Consider the following 21,532-nt stretch of genomic DNA (forward strand, 5'->3'; position numbering starts at 1 on the left):
TCTTTTCCGGCATCAGACCATCCAGTTTAGGCTCGCTAGACACTAAGTTTAGGCTCATCAGATAAGAGTGTGCCTGGGAAGGGCACTAAGTTCCGTTCAGGACCTCTGCCTGGAGTCAGGGTTTTGTGTGTGTGCACACTCATGGAGGGGTGTGTGTGGTGACAGCAGCCACAAGTCAACACTGGGTTCCTTCCTTAGTTCCTCCCTACCTCAATTTTTGAAACAGAGTCTCAAAGAACCTGGAACTCTCTGATTCAACTAGACAAACTGCCCAGTGAGTTCCAGCAATCATCCTAGGTCAACCTCCCTAGTACTGAGAATACAGGCTTGAAATAAATAAATAAATAAATAAATAAATACCCAACCACCTTATTTAACTTTATTTTATATGCATTGGTGTGAGGGTTGTCATATACTCTGAAACTGAAATTATAGACAATTGTGAGCGTCCTGTGGGTCCTGGGAATAGAACCCAGGTCCCTTCTCCAGGCTCAGGCGTGTACTCTTCAATCTGACTTTTTATGTGGGTTACAGAATTGAACGTTAGTCCTCATGCTTGTGAAGCAAGACACTTTTCCTACTGAGCCACTGCCCAGAACCCAGGTTTCTTCATTTCTTACAGGATCCTGGGGCAGCTGACACTATTGGTCCACAGATGCCTCTGCTTGAGCACAGACCTACAAGCAAGGATATAAGCTAGATAGCCTAGGCAATCGGCAAGAAAAAAGTTTGCACGGAGTTCAGGCATGGGGAGTTTGTGTGTGTGTGTGTGCGTGTGTTCACAGGTGTGTACATTTGTGCATGTGTATCTGTGTGTGTATGTTCACAGGTGTGTACATCTGTGCATGTGTATCCATGTATGTATGAATGTGTTCACAGGTGTATGCATTCGTTTATGTGTATCCATGTGTGTGTGAATATGTGTTCACAGGTGTGTCCATTCATGCATTTGTATCCATGTATGTGTGAATGTGTTCACAAGTGTGTGCATGTGTATATGTGTGTGTTCACAGGTGTATCCATTCATGCATGTGTATCCATGTGTGGAGTATGTTCACAGGTGTGTGCATTTGTGCATGTGTATCCGTGTCTGTGAATGTGTTCACAGGTGTGTGTGTGTGTAGGAGGAGCTAAGGTGGGAGGAGTAAAGAGAGGAAGAGGAGGAGTAAGGGAGGAGGAGGGAAGGGAGAGGAGGAGCTAAGAGAGACGAGAACAAGAGAGGAGAGATGGAGGCTGATGTTCCCTTGTCTGTAGCAGTCAAAGGTGGTTGGTATATCTAGGTTGGGTATTGGGTTACACCTCTGATTGTAAGGGTATCTTGTTATTGATCATTACTAAATATATAAGCCTTTGGATAATCTAAGCTTTAGAGTCTCATCTGTACCGAGCCCATGTAGTTGGCGGGATGGTCCGGGTACTGCCCAGCCTTGCAGAGAAGGTGTGGAAGATTGGCAGAGCCATCTCCCATGCTGGCATCTTGTGGGTAGCAGGGCTGGTGTCCCTGGTTGGACATTTCTAGCTGCGGTGCGCATGTGGCCACCTTAGACCAGGATGTTTAATATTATTTCTTTTTTTGGTTAAAACATTGAGCTTTGCCAAAGCATCTTTCCTTGAAGTTCACAATGGCTACTTCAATTTTCTTATATTGTGAGACAGAGCCTCCCTCTGCAGCCTGGTCTCATGTGCAGCTAGCTGTATGTCAGCCTCAGACTTTTACTCAGTATCTAACTGCCTCCTGAATGCTGAGGTTACAGACAGGTGCCTCCATGCCTGGCGTACACACACACACACACACACATACACACAAAGGCAACCACGGCCACCAAAACGGCTCAGCAAGTAAAAAGCATTGGTATTGCACCTACCTGAGTTCAGTATCTGGGGTTATGTGGTGTGACAGGAAAGAACCAATTTCTGTGGGCTGCCCTTCTAACCTCTACAGGCACAACATGGCATGCACGTGTGTGTATGCATGTGCCTGTACACACACACGTACACACAGACACACACAAACACACATACACACACACACAGATGGTCACAGGAATTCTCTCTCCTGGACTCTCTCCCTCCCACACTTGTTCTTCCTCATCCCTCTATCCAAAAAGGCACAGGGGAGTCCAGGTCCCTTTCAGTTCTTTTATTGTTGGACAGGCATTTACAACGTTCCATTCATAGACCTAAAAACATAAAAATAGACCTTCTTTCAGCTTATAAAAGAAATATATAAGAACTTTTGACATAGACACATCATGACTGTATGTACAAGAGACAATGGCACCCTCTCTAAGCACCAGACTTCCCAGTATTTTTTTCGACGGACGTGTTGCAGGGAGACAGAAAATGACTACTCAACACCTCTGCTTCAGTTTCCCATCTGGACGCAATCGACCCCGAGATGTTATGAACAGTGCAGTGGTACAAAGGGCATAGAAACCACTCTAAAGCTTCTTAAGAAAACCAGAAGATATAGCAAAAACTTTAATAGAATAAAACTTTCAAAAGATCAAGCTCAAAGCCCTGGAAACCCGAAAGGGGGGGAGGGGTAGAGGTCAGGAGAGCAAGAAAGCAAGCGGGGGTGGGGGGCTTTAGAGCATCGTGTTCTCAACTCTCTATCTGGAAATATAAAGTCATAACTGATTCTTATAAAATATAATTGCTAAAGCTACTATAAAATTCAGGTCTTTAAAGTACCTACCGATGTATCAAACACCAAATAGATATATAGATATATAGATATATAGATATTTTTTTATTTCCAAAAAGAAAGTTTTCATATTATTTAAACCCTTCTTAAGGAATGGACATCGTGAAATGGGGAGAAGGAGAGGGGGGAACAAAAAGCTATAAACCTTTTTTTTTTTTAAAAAAAATGAAAGTGCTATAAGGGGTTTTGTTCTTCCTGTGTGGACATCCATTTAGAAGGTTAGGCCCCGTGGCAAGTTTACCCTGTCTCACTGGCATGGAGGAAATATTAACCACAAAGGACGTCTCTGAAGAGATTCTAAGATTCGGCCATGGACTGTCAGGGAAGGGGCGTCATCTGTGGATGAAGATGCAAGTTTGATGGGAAAAAAAAAACAAAAACCAATGATCGCCATGGCAACCCCACCAGGAGGCTCCCCTCCCACCCCATGAACAACAGACACACACACACACTGCCCCATTCCTGTCCCTGTAATCCAACCAAACTCTCATCTCAAATATAGATTCATACATTTAAAAAAAATCTGTTTCTCAGAAAAGAAAAGTTTATTCTTAGTATGAGCTTCTTGTTGGCCGTTTATATATAAATATAAAGTCATCCTGCCCCACTCGCTCTGCAAAAGGTTATATCCTCATTTTCACACTGAGTTACACCTAACACTGTAAAATTCTCATCTATTTGTGCCCCTGCATCTCAAGGAAAATACAAAAAAAAATAGTGTCTTTTTTTTCTTCTCTCTCCCTCTAAATGATAAATTTGGATCTCTTTCCCAAGAGTTTGGCATCTTTATAATTCTCTGCAAAACTAGAGCTTCCAAACACTGACACAGAGTAAGACCAGCTATAGACATAAACAGAAGAAAAAATAAGAATAAAGGCTCATCAAACAGAGACGACCACCTTTTCCTCACACATTCTTAAGATATGCAGATGTTCTCGGACGCTGAAGAGGGAAGGAGTCAGAACACTGCAAGCTGTACAGGTGTTTCAATCTGTTCCGTTTTTGTATTCGTGTTTGAAGGTGGCTGGTCCCCAGCTGTGAGACTGGACTCAGAGAGGTGGAGGGGGGACACCTCTGTGTATGCTGTCCTGCCCCTCCGATACTTTGCTTTGACTGCTGGGGAGGGGACAGTTCGATTTCCAGTGCTATCGATACTTTGTTCTGAATCTTCAGGCCCGGATGAATTGAGAATAAATAAAAGAAAGCCCTTGGCACAGAGCAAAGGGCTCACTCAAGCTTGTTTGGGATTCTGAACGATTTTCTCTGATGTCATTAAGAATGATGAAGGTGGGTGGGTGGCTACATGGCTTCAGACCCGAGTCAGCTGCCAAAAATCTGTGTGCAAGAGTGCGACCTAAGGGGACATTCTCGTGGACGGCACAGAAGGGTGGGTGGAGTGAGGGTGGGGTCGGCATCTTATCTACACACATTCTCTCAAGGGACAAAGAAAGTCATATCTCCGTGTTCAGTTTCCTGGAGGGGGCAAAGTCTTCGCGCCTGACCCAAATGACTTCCTCGCTCGCACTCTCCAGGCCCCCATTGATGCCCGACAGGGCCGCTTGCTTCTTGAGCTGCGTCATGCGGGAGGCGTGGCTATCGAGGGTTCTCCGGCCTCGGGCCCGCTGACTGATGGAGGCAGCCTGAAGCTGCTCCTGCAGGTCTCTGTCCACGGAGGCGCCCTTCACCGCCTCACAGAAGTCGTCATCGTCACTGAGGATGTCTGTCTCCTTGACGTCATCCTGCTCCTCGTACTGAGCAAGATCAAACTGTTCCTCTACCCATCGGTCAGTATCCCCGCCGCCGGGGGGCTGCTGGGGCTCTTTCTCCGGGCTGCTGGCTGAGATGGCGTCTGAATCAATGGTAAACCTGTTTCGGGCCAGTCGCCGCCTCCTCCTCCCAAGAGACTTGCTTGGGGCAGACACTGCACACACACACAAAAATATAAAAATAAACCCCCACACGCTTTACCGTGAGATGAAAATTCAGCAAGCAAAGAAAAGCATAAAAGGTAAATCTGGCTTCAGGAGTTTGGGGTCTACCCTGCCCAGATGTCTGAACAGAAGATGGCGCTCTAAGGATGGGCCCAGAGACTAAGGGGTGAGGGTCCACAACACTAGAGGCTGTGGGTTATGGAGAAGGAAATAATTTACCCCAACCTGTGCACCCACAAGACAGGAAACACAGATGTCTGCTGTTCTCAGTATTGGGCCAGAGACTCTCTTCAACACGACTGTGCCAATGGCACAAAGCTAGGGGGCTTACCCCAGGGTTATCCAAGGGTCATTTAGCCAGAATAGAGGTGTTTAATAAGCCTAGAGAGGCTTCTGGGGTTGTGCTGTCTGTGAAGGCATCACTGTGCTCTCTGGAGCACTGAGCTGTGACAGTGCTTTCCAGGGGCGTGAACATAGGGTTTCTTGAACAGCCACTGTTAGACTGAGGGCATCACATTCTTGGAGACTGTATGTCTGCTCGCTGCCAGAGACAGTGAGCACCCAGTCCACTCTTTGCACCCTTTCTGATTAGGTCCAACATGAACTGAGGCTAAGCAGAGCCATGGTCCTAACTCCAAGCTGTGCGTTGCCAACTCTTCAACAGTGCAATTAAAAATACTTTATAAGATACTTTACTTAAAATAGTGTGCCTGAGTGGAATGAGAGAGAAATAACAGATGTCACTCTAGCACTGAGGAACAGTGCGTCATAGAAAGTTACTCCAAGTTAAAATACTGGGGTTTGTTAATTTACCTCGCTGCCCCCAGGAAGTCAGGATTACTAAAGGCAAGCAAACAAATAATACTCCCAATCAAGCAAGCAGTGAATGCTCCCAGCACTCGCACATGAGCGTGCAAACCCACACACACCCGCACACGTGCAATGGCTCTCGTGGAAATGATGCACTTCTCCCTGGAGGCTGAAGTGTGGCTGTTGCATTGGACACCCTAAGGGGAAGTGCAAACATAGGCTTTTTCCATGGAGGAAGCAACTCACACACCAGTCAGGAGCTGCTGTCCTGAAACCCAAGCCTCAAAAGCAGCAAGGCTGCTTCAGAACTGCCAGGAGACACCTACTGCCCACGTTCTGAGTACTCCATTATCCACACACACAGAACAAATGGACACTGGGAATAGGAACAAACTCCAGGAAACACGGGAGGAAATGGAAAACTACTTATCCATTGGGAAAGGCTTCCAGCCTAACCCCACGGCAGTTCAACCTTGTTCTACCCAATCGCCACGTCTGAATGACATCAGTTCACTACTGTGTACTGGAAACGTGACAATGATCTTTATGATGGTACTTAGGGGCCAAGTTTAGTCATGGCTGCATCTTTGAAATGTGCCAAGGCAAGATGGTGCATACAGATGACAGATGGGTGGGCAACAGTGAAAATATAGCAAAGTATTAATTATAGCATATAGATAATATAGGGTGTATATAGAGAATATATGTACATATATTCTCTATATATACCGTTAGCTGCTCCATAAGCCTCAAATTTTCCATAAGTAAGATTATAGAATAAAATTTTAAGTTGGTTATTGGGCGTGGTAATTCCACTTTAGAGTAAGTATGGAGGCAGGGTATTTGTCTTTACAATCTCCAGGCTGTCCACGCCTCCTGGGAAATGCAGACTGAAGCCAGATGGCATTAGTGGGTCCCTCTCTGTCTTTGCCTGATCCACTGGAGTGCCATTTTGTAAATCATGGAACACAGATAGTGCAATGGTAGTGAGTTATGTCAAAGGCAGAGTGGATACAAACGGTTTTCGGCAAAAAAACAAAACAAAACAAAACAAAAACCCTCTGACAGGAGAAAAAACCAAAGAAATAAACAGGCTTTCAATTGTACGAATCCAACAGGCTGTAACAGTGTGGCTCTCTCTCGGCATTCCTAATGGTTTAGAGCAGGTAGTGTTTTCTTTTTATTTCCAAGATCATCTCAGGAGAAAAACTTTGGTATATCCTATAGATGAAATGTGCGTGCGTGTGTTTTGGGTTTTTTTTGTAAATGCACTTCTGAATTTAGGTTCCTAAGTTAACAGCAAGAGCCATTGGTGGCTAGGATCCCTGAGGTTGGTGCACATTTCCCAATTAAACAAGAAGAGCACATAAAATACTTCATCAAATTTCTCTCTTGCCGTGAAACAATAACCTGCTTTTAAAGAGTACGCCCTGAGAAGCTGTGGGTGTGGATGTGTGCATGACTCTCGGGCTACTTGGAGAACTTTGCAGTTTTGGGGTTCTGGGTTCTAGGTTTTCAATACGCTTATCAACTGAATGGAGAACAGACTTAAGGTAGCCTCCGCCAACATCCATTAGTTGCTCTCAAGGTACCTAAGAATGTAACAGGCCGAGTCAAGGTTGGTGGGTTACACCTATGACATCACAGCTCTTCCCGGACCTCCGCAACACAACTGAGAACTGGTGGGAAGTTGATTGCGTCAAAGGTAGAGATCGGTTTGTTTGTTTGCCTGTGTGAAGGAAATTTATTCAACTGGACTCCTCCCTGAAACATGCTGGGCTGCATCTTAGGAAAGGAGGGTTAGGATGCTGACTAGGTCCAGCATTGGGAGAACGCCACTCTCTGGGCTTGCCCTACTGCCATCTGCACACGGTGGCACCGGTGTTCCTTTCTTGCTCCAGAGACATGGGATAAGTGCTCCAGGAACATTTCCTGGGGACCGGTTAAACTCCCCTTTCTTCTTTTCCAGTAGCAACTGGAACCTTCTCTAAATTAACCCTGAGACTGAAACTAAAGTTACAGGCACAAAGTGAGGGTCAACATCTTGTGTGGCAACTGGTCTACCAGGCCTGAGCGCGGAATCCTCACTGAGAACTGGGCTGTGTCTTCTGCCAGGCTGTGAAGTCACTGTGTTCTCGGTTGCTGACACTTAGACTCACTGCTCTGTACTAAACAAAGCTGCCTGCCATGCAAAGCAGTGACTCTCGTTCCATAAGCAGGCTGAGAGAACCCCTTCCACAGGAGGATGCATTGGCTTGGCCAATGAGAGAGGAGCATACCAGCCAAGGGGGAGGCAGCAAGGGAAGGCCGAGGGAAGGGAAGGACCGCAAGCAAAGGGAAGGATCCCCAGAACCCACCAGGAGGGAGACAAGGCACGAGCCTCAACACGATGGAAGAAGACCCTACCTACATCAGCCCCCACAAGGACACGCCTAACTCCTGTCCCCTGGAGACCTACAGTGGAGTCGGGGTGACGGGGATCTTGTAGGTCTGAATCCCCACAGTACCTGCCCTGCTCATGGCTGGCCTGGCGCCTTTAAGCGCACATAATCTCTTGCCTCCAAAAGGGACATACTGCTGGGCTGAGGGAAGGCTTTCCGTTTTGAGAAGCTGTCTTCTGTGTTTATCTCGCAGGATCGAATGCACAGACTTCAGAAAATCCTTTCGGCTCTCTGGGGAGCTAGGAGAAGAAGATTTACACACACGTTAGGAAGCCTGTGCTCAATGGAGGGAACTTATAAATGCCATCGGGTGCAGCTAAATAAATATCTCCAAGAGCAAAGGGGAAAGGGGCGAGAGCTCCCATTTCCACGCTCGGCTGCCTCCCCGTGGCAGAGATATAAAACACACAATCTCTCATCCCTTCACGGTTGGCAAATCATCTTCTAGAGCCGTTTTAGGACAGAGTCCCACCAATAATAATAGATAATGGACACAGAGGTTTGATGCCAAGAGGTTGCCGGAATTCCAGTCTTTATGCTTAAGTCACAGTCTTGCGTACAGGCTGTAGAATGTTAAGGAGAAAATGAACCACAAGACCGTCGCACCTTTGCCGAGCAGCCACAGATGGATATCGCAACGAGCTTGCTCTTCCGTCCCAGGTTCTGACTCACACATCAAGTACTAAGGAAAGATTCTTAAGAACTATGAAATCTTCTAAGTCCTAATTCTCACGACAGAGAAATATCTTCTAGGTGAGAGTTATTTTTCTTTGAGTTCAGCATATGTGCAAGCATATGTTTCTGTGTGTGACAGCTTTCTGGAGATCAACCCTTTGTTGGCCCCAAGCATCCAACCCAGAGATGATATGGCAAACACATAACATGGGTTGTAACCCATCTGGATGTGTAGATGAAAACATTCAGTGCATTTTCTGTGATGCTCTGGGCAGACCATCCTCTGTCAGTCTTGGCTGTCCCTCAGTCTGACTAAGGACGCAATGAACACAAGGTACACTGCAGCTTTGATGTCTAATAAATGTATCTTCTTACTACACACTAGCAATAACATTAAAAATATTATGAGCAATGATAATGGTATTAATTCTGTTATTGCTGCAGGCAGTATGTAGCTAGATATTAGTACTTTATGCGAAGAACTAGATGAATATTGAGTTAATTACTGAATGCACAGAACTAATTAAATATGGGTCATATTTCAAGCCAAATAGGCTGGCATACGCTATTCTAGAGGAAGAGACAGAAAGAGGAGGCGGCAGAAGCACAGGACAAAGGAAGGAGAGGTAATAACTAATAGCAATACCCAGGAAGGACAAACCCACATCAGGAACCCCTCAAAATGTCCCTGTGATCAACAGCAGCCAATCCCTGTGCTGGGTCTCTAAAGGTTAGGACTGCTGGTAAGACCTTCACCTCCACTTCCTCTTACTCTCAGAGTGTGAACAAACAGTGCACCCCAGCACCAGGCAAAGCACCCGAGGGAGCCTCATGGCTCACCCTGCTCTACAGAAAGAAAGCCCTTTTCAGAATGGTCAATACAATCCCCACTTCCTTTTAGAAAGCTAGTAAGTAAACCAGGCTCCTGTCTGCATTCTGCATTTTAATGTACACAAGTACAGTTCATTGGCAAGTGTTAACTCCTCTGAGACCAGCATGGGCTGGCCTGCACAGATGGAGGAAGGTCCCTGGGTGGGGCCCAACTTCCCAGAGCCTGACTCACCTGCAGCAGAGGTGGAAAACCCGCTCGGGCCTCCCTTCCGATTCTGATTTCACATGGACAATTTCACACACGGTGTTTGCCTCTGCATCTAGATATAAGTCAAAATAATGTCAGGTTAGACATAGTTTAGTGGACTTACATTTTCTTACAGAGGAATTTTTCATGCTTGGTATCTGTCTGCTTAAAACAGTGCAAAGCAACTTGTGACCAAAGTCACTTCACTCCCACCCTGAGCTAAAGAGACAGACACTAGAAGCTCAAAGTGCACTGTGAAGACCGAACAGAGGGGCTGGAGAGAGGGGAAGTGGTTAAGAGATTGAGGGGCTTACAGAACACACACACACACACACACACACACACACACACACACACACACACGCTCGTGTGCCTACACACACAAATGAATCTTAATAAAACACCATGAAAACCTTCCAGATGGCTTAGAAGATGGACCACACTCAAGAAACCACCCTGCCCCTGCTGCCTCGCCGGCTGAACTATTTCAGTTAGGTGCTAAGTTCTTTTGGGCCGAACAGTGTCTAGGAGCTCAGTGCACATCTTCATGAAGCCAAGGCACAAGGAGGCCAGCACTAGTTTATGTTTTGGAGACCTGTCTTTATTTGATCACAGCTAACGCCCAGACAGGCTCCCCAGGAGACTTAAAACAGGCTTCTCCAGCCTAGCATGGCTGTCCTCTGAGAGACTCTACCAGCATCTGACTGAGGCAGATGCAGATACTTACAGCCAACCATTGGACTGAGGGGCCCCTCAGGGACTCCTATGGAAGAGTTGGGGGAAGGACTGAAGGAGCTGATGGAGATGGTGGCCCCATAGGAAGGACAGCAGTGTCAACTAGCCGGACCCTTAAGAGTTGCCAGAGACTAACCCACCAACCAAGAGCATACACGGGATGGTCCACGGCCCCCGGCACATGTGTAGCAGAGGGCTGCCTTGTCTGACCTCAGAGGTAGAGGATGTACCTAATCCTGTAGAGACTTGATGCCCCAGTGAAGGAGGATTGGGGTGGGAGGGGCGAATGAGGTGGGGAGAAGCACCCTCTCAGAAGCAAAGGGGGGATGGGGTGAAGAACTCTTAGAGGGGGGACTGGGAGACTGGGAAGGGGGGCCACATATGGATGTAAATAAATTTAAAAAAGAGCCAGGCTCTTGCCCTTGCCTTCCGTAGTTGTCCACTAAAAAAAAAAAAAAAAAAAAAGCAAAGTTGTGCTTTAAGGAAGTAAGAAACTGCTCTCTGTATTCTTTTAAACGATCTTTCAACATTCATGAATTTACTGTGAGCACACTCGCGTGTGCCTGCAAGGGAAGCTGGAGAGCGAGTTGTGAGACTCTGGTTTCTTTGTCCACCACGGGGTCCTGGAGATGAAACTCGGGTCATCAGGAATGGCGGAGGCAAGCGCCTTTACCCACAGCCAGCTACTGTTGGCTGAGCTCACAGGTGTAGAACCCATGGAAACAGAGGGCCCGCTCCAAGGGCTGCAGCTCTGTCCTGCCAACAATGCTGCACTGTGTTAAGTCACGAACAAAGTGTCTGAAGGGAACCGTTGGCTGCGCTGCACACCTCGCGGCTCCGTCTTACCAGTGGCTCAGAAGCCTGACCACAGAACCCTCCCCTAGGCTATATCACCTAACTGTCTGTCTGCTGAAGTCCCCCAACTAAGACAAAAATCTAGAAACTTCAAGTACTGACTCTTGAATCCACTGAATTGAACCTCACAATGTAACATTGTGACCAGTCTTTATAATTCAACTAAAATATGCTTTTATCTGGGAAGGCTTTAAATTTGATTTGAATGAAAAGCAGAGGTTGGGAGAATGAAATGTCATTACCACAAAGACTGCTTTGTTGTCAGAATGTGAAGTTATGTCCTTAATTAAGGCAAAATTCCTGGCTAAGAAGCCCACAGCCTGCCACAGAAATCAACCTCGACATTTATAAACCTGGTGTGAGGAAATATGATCAGAGAACTTAAGATGATTAACTTTAAGACGGTGGCATTAAAAGACATCAGGGGCTAGAGAGGTGGCTCACTGGTTAAGAGACTCCACTGCTCTCCCAGGGGACTTGGCTTCATCTCCCAGGACCGATAGAGCCACTAACAAGTGATACTCCAGTTCTGGGGATGTAGCTCCCTCTTCTGGCTTCTTCGGGTACTGCATGCACTTGATCTCGATCATACCAGCAAACTCCAAAACACATAAAACAATTTTAAAAGAGACAGCACTCGCATTTAAGTGTCTAAACCTCAAAATGCCATCACAGGTCCTATAGATTTACAGATTTACAATCCCAAAGCACCTGCGAATTTATCTGTAAATCAAGTTTGAAGTCCCTTACAACAATTCTAAAGAAAACACATGCGTACACCTACTCAGCTTGCTCGCTTATTTGGCTCATTCATTCATTCATTCATTCATTCATTGAAGTCCCTTACAACAATTCTAAAGAAAACACATGCGTACACCTACTCAGCTTGCTCACTTGTTTGGCTCATTCATTCATTCATTCATTCACTAGTTAATGAAGCTGCTTAAAAGGAGGCAGTGCAGTGAATACTCTAGAATGGAGACGGGAGGAGCTCGCAGCCCCTGTCCCCAGCTGAGCAGCTACTGAGAGTCCAGCTTCTGCAAGAGGAGAGTCGGTTTGCTTTAAGGGTGTGGCCACCATATGCCATTGATGATGAGTACGAGGCAGCACGAATTGGACTTAGTGGATTACTGCTTAAGAAGAAAAAGTGCGGAGGTTGGGAAGGGGTGGGGGAGATCTGGGAAGAGCTGAGGAAGAGTAAGTATGATCAAATATGCTGTATTAAGGTTTTAAAGAATGAAAAAAGAGGGGCCCGGAGATGGCTCAGCAGTTAAAATATAAATAAATACATACACACACATATATACATATGTATATGGGTAGAATTTATATGTGTGTGTATGTGTGTGTGCATGTGTGTGTGCATGTGTGTGCATGTATTTGTGTACATGTGTGTATGCATTTGTGTGCATGTGTGTGCATGTGTGTGCATGTGTGTGCATGTGTGTGTGCCTGTGTGTGTGCATGTATGTGCATGTGTGTATGCATGTGTGTGTGCATGTGTGTGCATGTATGTGCATGTGTGTGCATGTGTGTGCGTGTATGTGTACATGTGTGTGTGCGCGTGTGTGTCAATGTGAGGCAATGGAGACAGAGGAAAGAGTTACTTAAACACAGAAGATAACAGATGAGAGGGCAGACCAGGAATGAGTATACACATAACTCGAAACAAGAAATGGGAACCCAGGCCCAGAGAGATGACTTGGCAGGCAAAGGTGCCTGTTGCCAAGCCTGGTGACCTAAGTGTGAACTCTGAGTCCTGCATGATGGGAGAGGAGAAAGTACAAGCTGTCCTTTTACCTCCACAGGCAGGAAGTGACATGACATATGCATACACATATGAACATACATAGTTTAATATAAAAGAGAAGAGAAGGAGGAGGAAAAGGAGGAGGAAAAGAAGAAGAGGAGGAGGAGGAAGAGGAGGAAGAGAAGGAAGAAGGAGAGGAAGGAGAAGAAGAAGAAGAAGAAGAAATGGAAACCCAGCACACGTTAGTGCTCACCTGCACTGGGCAGAGCTCGGACTTGCAGAGCTTCGGTAGGGATCATGTGACGAAACCTGAAAGGGTCCCACTCCTCATAGATGGACAGCCTATGAGAGCCAACCTGCGGGAGAGAAGCAGCCCGCTGTTCAAGCGCAAGGTCATCTGCCTGGACCAGCTCCCCACACTTTCCAGGTCAGTGACAGACTCGGGATCTCAGAGCCAGCCACAGGAATGACGACACCTCGTACGCTCCTGCTTCCCCGGCAGAGGCTGTGTGGTCAGTATGATGCTGTGCAAATAGCATTGCTAATTAAATGCAGAGAAGAGAGGCGGGCAAAGAGACAAGGAAGAGAAAATAAACCTCATACAAGCAGGAGCCCAACAGAGATGGTAAAAGTAGTTCCGACCATGGGAGGCTCAGTATGTACCCGCTCACGTGCTCCACACATGAGCCTGTCTGAAGGAAGCAAGCAGACTCAGGTCTCCTCCACAGGGCTCAGGGACACACAGAGGAAACGGGAGTCTTTAGCTGATAAGGGTAGCAGCAGGCAGGGATTCTCTAAGTAAAGAATGAGGGGAAAACACTTACAAGTTTCTTCTTCTGCTTGGATCCGTCTTTATACACAAGGACCACGGCAGTTTTGAAGACTGTAAGTGAGAAACAGAAGGGGTCGTTACGGCAGGAAGTGCACAGGCTGATGCAGGCTGATCCACTAGACTGCGGTAACTCACAGAAGTGCTGCTACAGACAGTTAACAGAGCATGCAACCCCCAGGCCCTGGACTCTCAGCCATCTTGACCTTAGCTACCACATCTGAAAGTCAGAGCCTGCTGGGAAAAAGAGTTCCCATCTTTAATCTAAGTAGAAAAAGCCTAAATAAAAAGAGATAGCCTCCACCAAAGGGGGAAAGGGTTAAGTGTATTTTATCTTTGTTGTTTCAAGGTTTAAACTTAGCTGTGTTCACTGTAATAGCTGAAGGACTAGTGTAAACTCCTCTAACCATTGCTTATGTGATTTACATCGATGTGAATTAAGCCCCCCTCCCATATCTAACACACACAGTATTTATAATTCAGGAAATAAAATTCACCTTTTTGGCCTAATTCCTTAATGAGAGAGAGTTAAGTGGTTCTAAGTGGGAGGGGCCGATAAGCGTTTGTATTTAACACTGATTCAAATATGACTGGGAATTACATCATGGAAAGGAAGAACATTCAGTGAAAAAAAGCAGTAAGCACTGCCCCTCCCAAGCAAAAAACCATCAGGTCAGGTGAGGGTGGCGCCAGCTAGATTTCCTAGCCTGAGCCTTCTAGGGAAGACTAGGGACAACAGGCACCCTAAAACAGCAGCAGGGGCTGCTAACCACTCCGTGCTCAGGAACAGCCTCACAAGAGAACATATTCACATCTACACCGAAAGCCGCAAGCCACCTGCACCTCCTGACCTAGGCATATTTCCCAGTACGATAGCTTAGGTTTTCTCCCTCAAAAACATGAGTACCTGAGTCTCCTAAGTGACCTCCACCTGCACCCCCCTGCAATAGCTTATCAAAATAAAGGACCACTATGTCTCCTCCCACTAGCATTAATGACATGACTGAGATCTCCCATATAACCCAGGGAGACACCACAACAGTTCAGCTGAGGAACTGCCTCTTAATTCTCAGCATTATGCAGAGCAGAGCAGAACCAGGGAGAAAATGAAGAGCCAGGATCTGAGCTCTCGGAAACAGTTTACTCTTGATTTTTCATGTGGCTTTTCTTCATTTACTATCAATGTAAGGACACACAGACAAGTAGGTAAAATTACTTTTTAAAAAAAAAAAAAAATCACTTCCCAGACTGTGTGCGCAGCCACGCCCACACATGCGCTGAGTGGCTACCACGCCACTGTTTAGCGAGGTTTACTTTATATTCATTCGTATTTATTTGGAAGAATTCAGTGGCTGGAGCAACAGGCTATAATTAGCTTCATTACAATAAAATATCTCTTGGAAAGGGAATATTCTTGTTTGGAAAACTAAGTCAGCTGTTTCCCATCCCTGGCACCCCCTTCTGACACATACCAAAGGCTGCCAATTCTGGCTCCTTTTTCCACTTTCCCAGCGAGGCGGGTGGGTTCAGCCAGATGACACTGGTGTGCAACAGCAGGTCACCCATGCTCAGATCCGCGACCTGCAAATCAGAGGCGGGGCAAGCTTACTCGTGGTGTCATCCATATGCAGGTTTAAAATACAGGAGGTCACTGTCAATTATAGCTCATAAAGATATTGCTCTGAAAAACAGTTGCTTAGGGTGCAGTTAAATATACTAGACAGCTTTATTTGGCAATTCTACAATGTGTCTGTGTGTGTCTGTGTGCTATAAATATAGACAGATGGTTTTGACTTACCAGTTTTAACTAATGTTTAAATTTTCACTGTGTTTGTTCAGTAATTAAATATATTTTTTGATTTAGACATTTCTATCTGAACATAGGTTTACCAGGATATAATCTCACTTTAAGTTTAGAAACAGCCCGTACAGCATTCATTCATCAATATACATGAAGAAAATGATGCATCGCATTTTAAAGAGACTTTAGTCTCAGTGAACACCATCCCCACTTGAGCTGTAAATATCGTTAACAACTAGGAATGTCAAATAATGTCTTTTCATTTGCCTTGTTTAACCTGGAAATAATATGATGAAATTTTAATGAAAAAAAAAATCTGTTAATTCATATGACACATCCCAAGAATCTTCTAGGTTATCAAAAACCGCATGAGTGTATTTAAAAAATTCTAAGTTTTCCTTTGTTCTATGTTCATCTATCAAAATATTAGGGATGATGAGATGACAAAGGGGGAAAAGCCAGGGTTCACAGACTACAAAATTAAAACTTTTATATATTCAGTGAAGACTTAAGGAGAATGAATGGTCTTGGTGACCAATGACAAACGCCCCACCAGAACACCCAGAGAGTCACACGAGTGAGTTTGGTCTTTAGCGAGTAGTGGAATAATCCAGCTTTCCTTTTACAGTGCATTTTAAAGAAAAACCTTACTTCACTTTAGAATCAGGGGAGCCGAACCAGAAGTCTGGAGATTTCGTGCCACGCAAGTGTGGAACGGACAAGGACCTCCTCAGAGACCGTGTGGTCAGACTGCGATCGTGCACTCCTCACGATCAAGTGCTCAATAGACTCAGACAGGGGGTTTAGTTTTACATCTAAGCAGGCGTGATGAACCAAAAACGCGACGGTAGCCTTGCGTTCGCCCCTGACAGCACGGTAGCTCTTTCAGTTGCCAGGGTCAACGGTCGATGGACATTCAATGAAAAGCGCCCCCACAAAGAAACAGCCGTACACTTTAAACTGCAAACCGTTCCACATACTGTGACGAGATGCACACCATCCCTGTCCGTCCTTCCTGAGACTCCAACTCTCCTGGGGTCCAGAGTATTCAAACCATATTTGCCACTTGCCCATTCCCAATTAACAGCCATCTTGGATATCAAATCAACTCCTACAATACCAGGATAGTCGGCTTACTCAATAATGGTTCCAAAGCCTGTGAGCCTTGATGCTACCAATTTCGATATAAAAAGCCAATGTGCCTCTTTCCCATTCAAAAGGCAAAAAAAAAAAAAAAAAAAAAAGTCAACTAAGGGAGAAAAATCATAGCTCAACTACTCAGGAGACTGTGAAGAAAGAAACTTCACTCTGATTTTTAAAGAGGGAACTACATGGGGCTGAGACAAGAACCCGCCCTGCCCCCAGTCACTACTGTACACACTGGTGCAATGGTGGTGCACACTTAAGTGATCTTACCATGAACACTGAGGCTTGCTCTCCACAGGGTTTTACTCTTGGGTGTGAAAGATAGAAAAATCATAAGTTGATCCCCTGAACCCTACTCTTAAAAGCAAAGACATAAAAACCTGTAAGTCAAACACTGTGTTGCCTCAGTCCCAGGAAATTAGCTGACCATTTGAACAGATGGCCCTAACTAAACAAACCTTAAGATTCATGGTGTCAGGATGCTATGGGCCCGAGATTAGCCTGGCCGCGCTTTGAACTAACAGCCCTGAGACAGTTGGTGCCAGGATGCTAAAAGTTTGAGATAAGCCTGACCCCCTTGAACTGGAGCTCATGATATATAGTGTGAAACTAGTTCGAAATAGCCAATTATAAAGTGACACACCATGCATCTTAGGAATTTGAGATCAAATGTATCGATGACCTAGTGACCTGTTCTCCCTCCTTCCCCCTTCCCTAACTCCACTCTCAGCCTTCCCCCTTCCCTAACTCCACCCCCACCTGGTTTGTAGATTCCCCCTTAAAAGCTGTAAACTTCTTTTGTTCTTTTGCTGAATTCCGCTGCCCCTGCTCGGGCTTGAAGGAAAGACAGCCCTGGCTAGCCAGTAAACCTCTTGCGATTTGCATCAAGTTGTGTTTCTCGTGAGTGATTTGGGGTGCGTCTGCAGTTCTCCACGGATCGGTGAGGTCCTTTTCATTTGGGTTTTACAGGTGCACACTTAAGTGATCTTACCATGAACACTGAGGCTCGCTCTCCACAGGGCTTTATTCTTGTGGAATCAAGGGTGTTGGGAGCCCCCAGGGTACTGGGCAGGCTAACCTTACCAGCTGTGCTTTGATACTATAGAATTTTCGTCTTAACTTTTATTTCTTCCAGGGAGACTTTAGAACTATTACAAATGTCTTCCAGAAGAGTGAATGGATATTCCAGAGCAGTAGCGTCTGTCTGTCCTCAACCCTGATCCATAAAATCATTGCCTCTGGGTTCAGGACCTCTGGGTTCTGTCCTCAACCCTGATCCATAAAATCATTGCCTCTTGTGTTCCGCTGGTCTGTCACACAGGGTGAAGGAAGGCCTGCATCTCAGCTGGAAAGGCTCACCTCCCCAGCCTCTCAGACCAGGGTGCTCAGAAGCCATCCCAACTCGGGGAGGTGAGGGTGGCAGATATGCAAATTATGTCTAGCCAGGAAGTAGCCTTCACTGATGCCCTCTAGCCGCTGCAAACTCGGTTTGACCCTAGTTACAACTCGCCCGGAGAGCTCTCTCCAGTGCTCAGGCGTTCAGGGGCATCCTGGCTCACACGTTTCCACGTCTACACCGTCTTCCCTTCATTGCCTTCTAAGTAGTACCTTTCTGACTGAAGGCCTGTCCTGTTTCACTGAGGACATGGAAACTGGCCTGGGGCTGAAAAGATGGCCCAGCGGCTAAAGGCACAAGCTGGTGGAAAGAGAGAACAGATTTTGGCAAGCTGATGTCTGACCTCCATACACTGGTATCCACGCCCATGCCTCAAAAATACATGTATTTAAAAATATGCCATTAAAAGGACTAAAGAGCTGGGTAATGGCCCTTTGTGTTTATGAGGGAAGAGCGTTCTACAGAGTAAGCAAGCAAACTTCCGTCTCTGCTCTCCCCTGCTCATCACTGCAGAAGCGTACCCACCTCTCGCTTCTGCAGGTGGAAGTGTAGTAATGCAGGCTGGAATACTCTCCAGTCCAATCTAGGAGCATCCTGACATGGACGACTGTAAAATCCCATCTGCACAATTCACCTCAGTATCACTAACATTTTTTTTCAACACGGGCAAAAGTTTTCACTCACTCATCCTTCTTAGGTTGTGTGTGGCTATTCCTTTGGTTTGGTTTGGTTTTTGAGATAGGATTTCTCTGTGTATCCCTGGCCATCCTGGAACTCACTCTGTAGACCAGGCTGGCTTAGAACTCACAGAGTTCTCTGCCTCCCAAGTGCTGGATTAAAGGTGTGCACAGCAGCATTTTGGGTACGATAAAAAAAATTTATTGTCTCTGGAACCAACACTCCCTGAACAATCATTTCTCAAGTGCCAGCTATGTGGCTGAAAAACTAAATATCCTAACCTGGAGACTCAGATTCACACTTCAGAGGCCTTCATAGAAACAGCCCACACTGGGTGAGGGCATTTGCTTCCTCATGCAGTACAAATGAAAATCAGAGACCCCCAGAGGCAAAGAACAGAACATCAGATGCAGGTTTACTCTGCCAAGAAACAATTCAGGTAAAAATAAAGATTCATGTGTAGCCTAGAGCATAACTGTCAGTTCAATGCCTTGGAGGCATACCGTGGGGTACACCTGTGAAGAACTAGGTTAAGGCTGGCCTCACAGAATGCTTAGGAGGGGTGGGAAGGTTCATCTTAACCAAGGGCAGAGATCTAGACTGGGGAAAACGGAGAAGGTGAGCTGACCACCAGCACGTGTGCACTGCTCTCTGACTCACAACACAATGTGACCAGCTCCTTCAAGTATCTGTCACTGTGACTTCCCTACCATGGTGGACTTTACCCTGAATCGTGAGCCAACATAAGCCCCTTTTTAAATGCTGTGGTCTGAGTATTTCCTCAGAGCAACAGAAAAAAGAAACTATAACACATGGGCTTCAAAAACAAGAGTCCTGTTGTACAGAAGTTTCCTCTAGATTGAAGTATTCCATCTCCCAGGAAGTGCCTCAAGACAGAAGTTAAATAACTCAAAACAGCTTCAGGAAGTCCCTGAAACTGACAGGATTCACTGCGCTCCTCCCTCCCAGAGTAAGCAAAAAAGACAGCCAAGAGTCACTCTCAGCCAAGTAGGGGTGCAATGAATATTCTCAGACCATATCAGCTGCCTGGAAGAGGTTTAGATCAACTGAGTCACTTGGAAAGGACATTGGCCAAACTGTTGAGCCACCTGCAGGCTGTGTAGTGTGCTCCAGATGTGCAGCTTCTGTGAGCTGTCACCATGTTGGGGTGGGCTTTGAGGATGCAGCTGTCTTTAAGTTATTTCTGCTCCTGTAAGTAACCCCTCATCCATACTCCTATAAGTAACCCCAATAAAACTCACTTGGTTCCACCAAACTAGGCTTTGATGGTATCCGCACTGTGGTCTATCATGGGATCCTTTTTTGAGTTGAGGTGTTTGTGTTATATTTCCTGAGGAAAAGTGTTGTTGCACAACACCAGCCAACAAAAACAATCACACCTCATAAAAAGAGAGCATCGTGCCTCTGGAGGGTGGGGGCTTGGAGGAGGACGACAACACTCCTCACCTCTTTCTTCTCTCCAGTTTGCTCAGCAATCAACTGGTCAAACACAGCACCAAACTCTTCATGGATCTTCTGCATCTCATTGATGTGACTGGCAACTTTGTTCATAGTCTTGATGGCCACTAGAAGAACACAGGCATTGAGAAGGAGCTGTACAGAGGCTAGGCATTTGTGTGTGCATGTGAGTGCGTGTGATACATGTGCATGAGAGTGTATGGGCATCCGTGTATGCATGTGTTTGTACACACAAATATGTGCATGTCTGTGTGTGCGCATGTGTATGTGTGTGTATGCGTGTGTGCATGTGTGTGTGCATGTGTTTGCACACACATATGTGCATGTCTGTGTGTATGCATGTGCACATACGTGTGTTTGCAACACATGTATGTACATGTCTGTGTGCATGTGAATGTGTATATGCGTTGCGTGCGCACATGTGTGCATGCGTATGCATGTGTGCATGTGTTTGAAACACATGTATGTGCATGTCTGTGTGCATGTGTTTGCACACATGTGTATGTGCATGTTTCTGTGTGTGTGCACATGTCTGTGTGTAACATATGCTTACCATCCAGGTGGTAGTGCTCCTCACTCTCCGCATCGGTCAGTGCAAACAGCTCCCTGAGCAGAAGCGGGTACTTGAGGACCCTCTGAATGGGCTTGATGAGGTAAGACTCCAGCGTGGATGAATGCTGCTGCCTCGGGTTCTGGGCATCCAGGAACGCCTTGAAGGCCGTGTCCGTCTTGGCTGGAAGGGAAAGAACACAGGCCATTAGGGTGGCATGCTTGATCTAATTTCAAGGCTTCTTTTTCTAGGACTGGGCACAGCAGGCTTTGGGGAGCCAGAGAGGTCTCTGCTGAGGCACACATGGGATGGCCCTGTCGGTCATGTGATGGGACAAAGACTAAGTAAAGGATTTGTTCACCCTCATCATCCTGAACATGTCTTTCCTTTCTGACATTTGACTCTTGTTAGCATTCTGTCTAAACTCCACCCCACAGTTACCTGGCAACAGCCAGGTCGGCCTGGCCCACTATAAAAGGGGCTGCTTGCCCCCTCCTTTCTCTCTTGCTCTCTTGATCCCTCTGTCCTATTGCCCCTTCCCTCTTTCCTTCCCCCTCTCTCCACATGATCATGGCCAGCCTCTATTTCTCTTCTCTCTGTCTCTGTCTCTCTCTGTCTCTGTCTCTCTCTGTTTCTCTGTCTCTCTCTGTCTCTCTGTCTCTCTGTCTCTG

At 46.2% G+C, this 21,532-nt stretch overlaps 1 protein-coding gene across 1 annotated transcript in view; it reads right to left on the minus strand.

Annotated features, from left to right (window-relative positions):
• Positions 1-2,125: 2,125 nt before the first annotated feature.
• Tiam1 (TIAM Rac1 associated GEF 1) overlaps positions 2,126-21,532 on the minus strand; it is a 182,048-nt gene continuing 162,641 nt past the window's right edge. Inside the window, 8 exon segments of the mRNA XM_034515218.2 lie at positions 2,126-4,628; positions 7,956-8,128; positions 9,628-9,715; positions 13,236-13,338; positions 13,807-13,865; positions 15,284-15,392; positions 20,300-20,418; positions 20,865-21,044. Coding sequence (XP_034371109.1) covers positions 4,159-4,628; positions 7,956-8,128; positions 9,628-9,715; positions 13,236-13,338; positions 13,807-13,865; positions 15,284-15,392; positions 20,300-20,418; positions 20,865-21,044 — 1,301 coding nt within the window. The 3' untranslated portion in view covers positions 2,126-4,158.

Source organism: Arvicanthis niloticus, chromosome 12 (genome assembly GCF_011762505.2).
Source record: "Arvicanthis niloticus isolate mArvNil1 chromosome 12, mArvNil1.pat.X, whole genome shotgun sequence".
NCBI classification, from domain to species: Eukaryota; Metazoa; Chordata; class Mammalia; order Rodentia; family Muridae; genus Arvicanthis; species Arvicanthis niloticus.